At 34.2% G+C, this 9246-nt stretch overlaps 1 protein-coding gene across 1 annotated transcript; it reads right to left on the bottom strand.

The window, feature by feature from the left end:
- Positions 1 to 1019: 1019 nt before the first annotated feature.
- On the bottom strand, positions 1020 to 8660 carry LOC101631118 (disintegrin and metalloproteinase domain-containing protein 18-like). The gene is made up of 6 exons (XM_004682262.1): positions 8606 to 8660; positions 8011 to 8087; positions 6183 to 6238; positions 3912 to 3987; positions 3466 to 3542; positions 1020 to 1224 (listed from the first exon to the last, which is right to left on the bottom strand). Exons 1-6 carry the CDS (start codon positions 8658 to 8660, stop codon positions 1020 to 1022), a joined length of 546 nt encoding a protein of 181 aa, XP_004682319.1.
- Between the last annotated feature and the right edge of the window lie 586 nt (positions 8661 to 9246).

Raw genomic sequence — 9246 nt, 5'->3', positions numbered from 1 at the left:
AAAACTAACTGTCTTTGTCTTTGTGATAAGCTGGGCAAAAATGCAATCTCCAAAAAAAAAAAAAAAAAAAAAAAAAAAGTTTCTTTTTTATTGTTATTAAAGATTTATTTATCTCTATGTCCTTTCTGATTTTTTTTCACTTTTAGGAGTTTCTTAATACATACCTAGAATCACAATTGTAACACAAAAAAAAAAAAAAAAAAAAGAGTAATCATGCTACAGGTCATCAAAATTGTATTTCCAGGAAAAATGTCATTATTTGACCTAGTTTGCTCTTCAAACTTGCCTGAGAGGTTCTATATAATATTTACTGGAAATTTAGGGGAGAGGTAAAAGGACAGAAAGACTATTCAGAAATACAAGTCAAAATTTCTACAATTTGATGAATACTACAAATTTACATATCCAAAAATTTCAATGCAGTCCAAGTAGGATAAACTTTAAGAAAAACCCTCAAAAGAGCATATAAAAAGATATTCCAGCAAAGACAAAGGGAGGAAGCTGAAAGAAGCAACTGACAAATGACCCTTCATGTATATGGAATTTGCAATAAGAATAATCATTTTATCAGCAGCCAGAAAATATTAAAATATTCATAATAATGAAAGAAAGTCTGTCAACCTAGATTTAATTTTATATCATACCTAAAGGTAAATAAAGGTAGTTTAATAATCTATAAATGGTTATTTTCAAAAGATTTGTTCCAGTATTATGTAAAGCCATGTATCAAAATATTAAATTTCCCCAGTATAGTGGTAATTAATGTGACTCTGTTCTGCTTGTATTTGTAAAGTATATTCTATAGAACACATTTTTGGTTGAATAAAGTAGAAGATAAGAAATGTTACATTATACATTGCAAATATAAACTTGAAATAATTATTTTTGCACATATTTTAAGTGGATTGGGATGCTGGCTATTTAAAAATATAGAAGGATATCAATTTCAATATATCTACTGAAAGCTTAGTACTTTTGTCATGATTAACAAAATTCTACAGAAGTAATTTCCCAATAAATCACAACATGAGAATCATCACAGTTACCTGTGAATTTAATAGCTCTTTAGAGGGCTGATCTTTCTTCCAAATATTGCTGTGATTTTCTGCTAATGTTGGTATCTCTGCATTGTCATTTTTCATTTGATAAATTATATGCTCAAATCTTGCTGAGGAGTGCAGTGGTTCAATTCCATAACTGATATTCTCAAACTGAAGGAATCCCCTGAGTGTTTAGAAAACAATAGAAAATGCCTACAAATGGTCCCTCCAGAGTTTTATTCTGAAATGTCATGAGACTTGAGGAATCAGAGAAAGGACATGTTTTAAAGCATTTCCTCTATCTATTGCTTTATTAAAGTAAAATTGACATACAAAAAGTTTAGATATATTAAAAGTGTATGATTTGACAAGCGTTGTAACTATAACCACCATCAATTCACTATCACAACAAAACAGATCACCACCCCATTAAACTGCTGGGTAAGTCAGCCAACCTATGCTGTTCTATCATGGACACTAGAAAATTAGGCTCCTCCAAATTTCCCGGTGCTCTTTATAATCTTTCTTGCCAAGCTCCACCCCAATAAAAACAACTTAACTGTCTTCCATTACTATAGATTAATTTGCATATCCTAGAAATTTTTATAAACAGAATGATACTATATGTACTCCTTCTTTGGCCTGTCATAATTATTGAAATTTATCCATGTTGTTGTGTTTACAGATAGCTCCTTTTCACTGATAAAGTATATTCCATAGATTGAGTATATATCAATTTATCCATTTACTTGTTAGTGGGTATTTGGTTCACTTTCAGGAGTAATCACAAGTTAAGCCTTTATGAATATTCACATGAACATTATATGGTATTCATGTCTTTGTATGGACATATGCTTTATTTCTCCTGGGAAAACACCTAGGAGTGGAGTGGTAGGATGGCATGACAGGTATATACACATGCACACACACACACATTTATTTTTAAGAATCTGCCAAACTGTTTTCCAAAGTGGTGACACCATTTTACATTCTCACCAACATTACATAGAAGTCCCAACTGCTCTACTTTTTTTGCAAGATCTGTGTTTTTGCCTAATTGGGCTGCTATAGCTACTGCACTGTGTGACGGTGTTCTTTGGTCATCAAGTAAGCTGGGGAGAGCAGAGATGGAGTTATGGAGGGTTTGAACATGGAGGGAAGACCTCTGTTGAAATAAAAAACATTGCATATGCACGAGTTTGAAGAACACAAGATCCTCCTATTTCTTCCTTTTATGACACCCATAAGTCTATACCACTTGAAAACAGATCCAATATATAGCTACAAACAAAACACAGGAACAGAGAAAACGAGGCAAAAACAAACCCTACCAACCTGGCTATAGAACTGAATACACCAAATAGGAATGATGGGGGTTGAGGAGCAAATGTAGGGAAGTGACCCAGTGGACTGTGGTGGTAGACTCTGGGTGCTTTGGTGATGTGTGTACTGTGGCAATATACATCTGAAGAGGCATGAACTGACTCCATTACGTCACATACAATGTTATAGACCAACATTACATCAGTAAGAAATAATATATTCAAGACAACGAATAAAACAGGAAGAAGGTTCCTATTTGCTTTGTCAGTAACTTAGTCACCAATTCTGCATTAGTTTTGCTATCATTTTGATGAATTGACATAATGAAAGACATTTTGTAATTTCAGTATAGTACTTACATTCATTAAAAATATGTTTATTAAGGCCATGTGTTTGCTTGGAACAAGATATTTCTTGTGGAGAATCCCAAGAATAGAATTCCTACTACAGTTGTTAGAATAAAGGAAGGCAGCTATGCAGAGTAGACATCTGAAGAGATTGGTGTCTATTAAAAACCACACTCAGATACCATGACATTTTTGAGTTGACATGAGTAAATTCTGTAAATCAGATAACCAGAAGCAAGGAAGAGGAAGAGTCTCATTTTGTTCTTCTAGACCCACTGACCTCTGATAAACTTACCAATTCTTTTCCATTCAACATCGATGATGAAAACCATTTATTCCTGACCCTTTATCCTTATGGAAAACTTTTTAGTATTTATATCTGATACTTTTTTTTGTGCATCTAGGCTGAAAGCATACAATATATGGCTATTGTTTAAGTAATTAATGCCATTTTCCATAACTATTTATTTGAGATAACTAATAGATAATACAAGCTTAACATTTATGAATATTTATGAAGTTTCTTTTATGGAAACTTTCCTCCTCTGCACAAACTTTTTGAACATGGCTTCAGTCAGGATCCTCTGGAATGATTTTCTTTATTGGCACTTAGGTCCAATTACTAAGCCAAATATTAAAAAAAAAAATGAAGGTTATCATAAATTTTCACCTAAAAGTTCACCTAAACTTTCCCAGGTTCACTTTGAAGTATGTCCTGTTTTCCATGTATAAGTAGCCCTCTGAGATGCTACTACCTGAGTCCAGAACAGATGCTGAGTGTTGCAACTGAATTTGGAAAACTTGCAACATACCCTTGGTAATTGCAGTGCATCTGAAACACAGTGTAGAAAGACAAGTAATTAATTTACAAATAAAATGTGCATTGTTAAATATTAGAGAAAGATCAAAATATTAAGAGTTGAACATAATATAGTTAGGTATTCTACAGACTTATTGATGTAGATTTTCAGGGAAAAAGCTTTTAACAACTCACTTTATTTTGTACCACTTGGGTGCTCATGAATCCCTTTTAGCCTGGGTTTCATCTCTACCACATACTAATCTATGCAAAATAGTCAACCATATAACAGGGCACAGTTACATAAAGTAAAATAAATTCACTAAATATCCCAAAGGATCTTATATGTCCCTTTCAGTAAAGAAACATATGTAGCAAATGCTTGAAGCATCTGAATCTTACCTTAATGTATGAAGAATCAGAATGAAATCCATTTGCATTATATGTATAAACCAAAAATCTCTGGGATAAGAATGAGCTAAAAAAAACACAAAAAATAACAAATTGATCAAATTTAATATAAATACAAACATGAAAATTGTAAAATATTAAATAGATAGGATTTATATAATAACACAATCTAATTAGAGTAATTTTAATATAATATAACAATTTAAGTGTCAGAATTCAGGCTATTTTTATGCTAGAATAGACTTTGATTGTTCTATATTAGATAGGTGTATATGTGTTCTATATCATATATATATTTTTTTAAGATTTATTTATTTATGCATACAGAGCTGGGATACAGGCCAAAGGTGCAGGGGTAGTGAGAAGATTCACTACAGACAGAGTGAGGGACAGAACAAGCAGACTAAGGAAGTACACTGCTGAGGGGAGCAGAGGGTGGGTCAGGAGGAGTCTGCCGCGCCATGTGGGTCTCCTCTGGGGCGGGGGTTGAACTCATGTTGAAGTGGCTTTAACTTCTTAGTGCTGTGCTTTAACCACCTGCACCACCAGGGAGGGCCCCTGTATATGTCTTTAATCAACAGATATATACTAGCTACTATCTACAGATCATCATATAGGTACATAACAGTAAACAAATAGACAAACCACTGGTCCTCACAACAGTGAGGAATACATAATGCCCTCATGTTAAATGATAAGCAAGGTTCTGAGAGTTTGGTCGCAATGTATATATAAGATCTCATATAAAGTTTCACTGAATAGATGATTAAAGAACTGAAAAAAAGGCGTAGATTTACAAGGAAACTTTATCCAAGTTAGCAGAAAATGCAAATAATAGAAAAATGTTTTGGGTATACAGATGAAGTAGGGGCCCCTAAATTGTTAAGCCTACCCACTCTGAGGGGCGCCAGACACAGTTTACCTTCAGTCACACTGAGGCCAGCTCTGGCCATGGTTCCTTGGAGCCCTGACCTGACCTCAATGCAGGTCCAGTCTGGGCAGGGGCTGGGCTTTTCTATTTTAAACCTGGCTCCAGGATTCTAAATGGTCTAATCAGGCTCAAGTTTATACAAGCGCCAAAAGGTCTCCTCTTATTCAGTTTTCAAGCCCAACCACAATATAGGTCAGGTCAGATACACTGGTGCAGTTTAATTTTTTTATATATATTTAATTTTTATATTTATTTTTTTAACTCATTGCTAATATTTGGACAGTATTTGATTTCTCCCCTCATATAGAGTCCCTGTAGCTTCCGTGAGCCATCACCATAGTCCTTTGTGCTCTTCCCTCCGTTTTGACCCCTGTCCTCCCCCTCCCCTGCTACACCTCAGATCTATAATCAGCTTGCAAATTGTTCTTTTTCCTGGCCCTTCAGTTTCTATATCTATTCTGTATGTAAGTGAAACTATCCAGTATTCATCTTTCTCCTTCTGCCTTATGTTACTTAACGTAATCCCTCCCAGTTCTACCCATGTTGCTGCAAATGGCACAGATATATGTTTTTTGTGTGGAACTGAACACTGGGAACCAATAGGTTTCCAATTCCCACTATTTGATTGGTGCTGTTCAAGTGCCAATCAAATTGCTCCATTTTCAAAGCCATACTAGTCCATTTTCAATCTTACACTGGTTGTTCCAAAACAATGAATGGATAAAAAAGATGAATGGATAAAAAAGATGTGTGTGTGTGTGTGTGTATGTGTATGTATACACACATATAATATATAATGTATATGATAATATATATTTTGTATATATTATACAGTGAAATGGTTTAACACTGACTTATGGTTGATGGTTTCAAGAATGTATGAAGTTATTAAAAATTATCAGTTGATACAATAAAATGAGTTTCATGATATACAGAATTCATCCAGCAAAGTTGCTACAAATAAGTAGATACTTTAGTATTATATCAATCAATATCTAACAAGTGTTACATCAATAAAATGTATGCCACTAGGTGAATTTCCCACCAATAACTTGATATACAAATATGTCTGATTTCATATAAGATAAATCAAATATACAACTTGCAGGTCTTGGGTCTGTTTTATTTTCAATTGGAGATTTGAATATTCATGTCTTATTCCTTAACTTGAAAATAAGCTGAATAATTATAATATATCATGTAAGAGGTCTAATATTCAAGCCCTATTGAATCCCACACTGAAAAATGAATTGATTGATCTTTGATATATTGAATTGTTGAATTAAAACATTTTAAAAAATTCTAAAATTTAAAAAAGTAAAGTCTCTTACTGCTTTTTGAGATGCAGAATGTATTGTTTTTCATCAACTGTGATGCTATAAATCATCTAAAATAGAGCAAAAATATGATTTAGCAAATATGTATCATAATTTAAATATTATAGTATTCATAAGCAAATATATAACTATATAAAGTAAAACAGCTTTATTTTACTCAAACCAAAAAAATATACATTTTTTAAAAAGAACATATTCTGGCCCTCCCTGGTGGCGCAGCGGGTTAAAGCACAGCACTGAGAATCTAAAGCCGCTTCCGCATGAGTTCGATTCCCGCCTGCCCTGGAGGTGACCACATGGCATGGCAGACCTCTCCTAGCCCGCCCGCTGCTCCCCTCAGCAGTGTACTTCGTCGATCTGCCTGTTCTGCTCCCCACTCTGTCTCTGGTGAAGCCTCTCACCGCCCCTGAGCCTCTGGCCTGTACCCCAGTTCTGTATGCACAAATAAATAAATCTTTAAAATAAAAAAAAAATTAATTAAAAAAAAATTTTTTTAAGGTAGCCACTTATTTAAAAAAAAAAAAAGAACATATTCTTTTGTAGATTATCTCTTTCCAACTTTGCTTCCCTCCCTTTTTTTCAAAAGAAGAAATGCAGGCAATTAATATTCATGTGCACAAAATATGTTCACGCACATAACTGAAATACAAGGTAAAGAGCTGTATCATGCCACCTTTCACCAATCAAACCAAATTATAAAAACTTGAATATTAAATGCTGGGATGAAATGAGCACTCTCATCTCACTGCCCGTGGCACAAATTTTTAGAATGCTTCCAGAAACTGTTATTCTGCTACGTATTTATAAAATTATAATTGTTATTTCGTACATGAAAAACATGATTTTATAAGAGTGATACAGATTAAGAGAGACTTTGAAATGTATCACTCCATGAAAAATACAGAGGTTAGTAGATGTAAAGTCTGTACAAGTTCTCTAAAGGAAATTATTTTATTGTGATTTTTAAATACAATTTCACAGTCTATTCATAATATATTTATTTAATTCCACAGTGCAATTAACCTCATAGTATATTTTATTAAAGTTGTTCACAAAAAGAACGTAATCATTGTAAGTTCCAATAGTATATGCAAAACAGAGTTAATGGATTCTTAATGTTTTTACTTATTCTTATTTCCAAAATTATTCCTTCAATCTGTAAAAATGTTCTCAGTATTATCATACACTGACCGCTGCCATTTTAAGGACACTGTATTGTGACTTCAGATTTATAATATAAAACATAACCATGCTATTTATTTTGATCAAGAAAATTCTCAAATCTGAATGACTTCAACTTAATCAGTTTTTATATGACTTCAACTTAATCAGTTCAACTATATCAGTTTTCATATCGTTTTCCACTTGTTTTCCAGTTAATATTTACCTATTGTAATCTTTTTCACCATAATCAGACATATATGATATTTTTACTCGCCTTTCTTCTTTTTCCCTTTAGGTATAATTTTTTTCTACACCAGTTTCTGTCACTTAATTGTCAATAATATTTTTATAAATTGAAGTCTATCTCATCATTACACTTTTATCACATTAATTTTTTATACATTTATGGTTCCTGAAAAGTGCTTATTATTCCTTGAAAACTGTAAACAAGTACCTCAAAAGATATGCAAAGATGTAGGGAAGGGGACAGAAGTAAACAGATGTGTTGGAAAAAGAGAATCAAATTTATAAAAAGACAAAATAGCCCAGTGAAATTATTTTGTTTTGAGAATGACTACAATTCAGTATGATCTGAGTACAACAGTAAATAAAAGTATGAAATTTTTAAATAATAAAGCATATATCTGTTATCATTTACTTGTTTCTCTGAATCTTCACTCTCATTAAACCTTATCTTCTGTGGAATGGTGACATGCAGAAATATTCCTTTAGCATCTACAGGAAGAAAATATTTTTGCTTAGATTACAAAAATAAATACCTGAATTACCATGCTTGAATACTCTGAGCCCATGGGTCTAAAGTTGTTTGAAAACTTATGTATGTGTGCCCAACTTCCTTCGTGGCCCAGAACTTTCGTTAGTGCCAAACTGAGAAGAGCTAAGATACAAACAAGCCCCCAAAATAGACGTTTCAGCTTAATAGGACCATCCTGTTCATTTTCAGAACCATGTTGGGTCCTGTTTCCTTCAGAACTCTGAGAGTACCATACACCCCATCCCCCACCCCAAAGAGCGGGCGCCCAAGTTGAGTCCCTGGACCCCTAAGGCTGAGAGAAGATTTCTTGGCTAACACCTTCAGACACCCTGGTCTAGGATAGAAGCGACACAAGGGGAGGTTTCTCTGGGGTATGTGAAAAGGAGACCCGGGGTGTCAGAGCTATGGAAATTGGTCTCCACCAAGAGATCAGCTGAGAGATATCAGGAGAAGGATGTGGAGGTTCCCGGGTACTCACCAAGGTGGGCTTGCAAACTTCCAAGCTCAGTGAGCAGAGCAAAGAGAAGAAACATAGTTGGGCCAGCGCACAGCAAGCAAAGACAAGGTAGTTGGAGGCCGTTGGGCAGCAAGGAGGCTCGCGGACAGGACTGCTGAAGCATACATTGGGCTATACCGTGGGAGTAAGAGCTGCTGTTCGCTCTTTGCAGCTAGCTCAGCATTGCGATCCTGACTGACTGGTTAGCTACCTCCAGACAGGACCAGTTAGCACCAGAAATAAGAATAGGCATTTATACACAACTTGTTTCTTATGACAAGGTTTACATTGTTTAAACCCTGCAATAATGACAAGGGGGCAAATTAGAATGATCTGCCTTTCTAAGTGAAGTTCTTGGTAATTTTGTTAGCCCACATAACTGTTTTTTTGTTTTGTTTTACCATGTTTTATTTACTATAGTGGAGGAAAATAGAAATTTTATTTTTACAAAAATGTTCTACTTATGTTAGTGTTGACTTCATTTATTCTTCCAACTAAGGAAAGTTAAGAATATTGAACTAGATCTTATAACCAGCATTCCATTTACATGCCTGTTCTTGTAATACTAGGTTATAACTGGGTGAGGAAAGAGGAAGGAAACTATAAACACTAGCACTAATAAG

Source organism: Condylura cristata, unplaced genomic scaffold (assembly GCF_000260355.1).
Source record: "Condylura cristata isolate star-nosed mole 26May11 unplaced genomic scaffold, ConCri1.0 scaffold00014, whole genome shotgun sequence".
NCBI lineage: Eukaryota > Metazoa > Chordata > Mammalia > Eulipotyphla > Talpidae > Condylura > Condylura cristata.
The sequence above is the reverse complement of the archived record's forward strand: the minus strand, read 5'-3'. Positions and strand labels throughout refer to the sequence as shown.

Coding starts and splice junctions, on each gene's coding strand:
- LOC101631118 (XM_004682262.1), bottom strand. CDS start 8,660: ATGTTTCTTCTCTTTGCTCTGCTCACTGAGCTTGGAAGTTTGCAAGCC. Junction 3,988..6,182: donor ATTCTGCATCTCAAAAAGCA/GTAAGAGACTTT, acceptor TGTTTTTTTTAG/CTCATTCTTATCCCAGAGAT. Junction 1,225..3,465: donor AGCATCTGTTCTGGACTCAG/GTAGTAGCATCT, acceptor CTAAACACTCAG/GGGATTCCTTCAGTTTGAGA.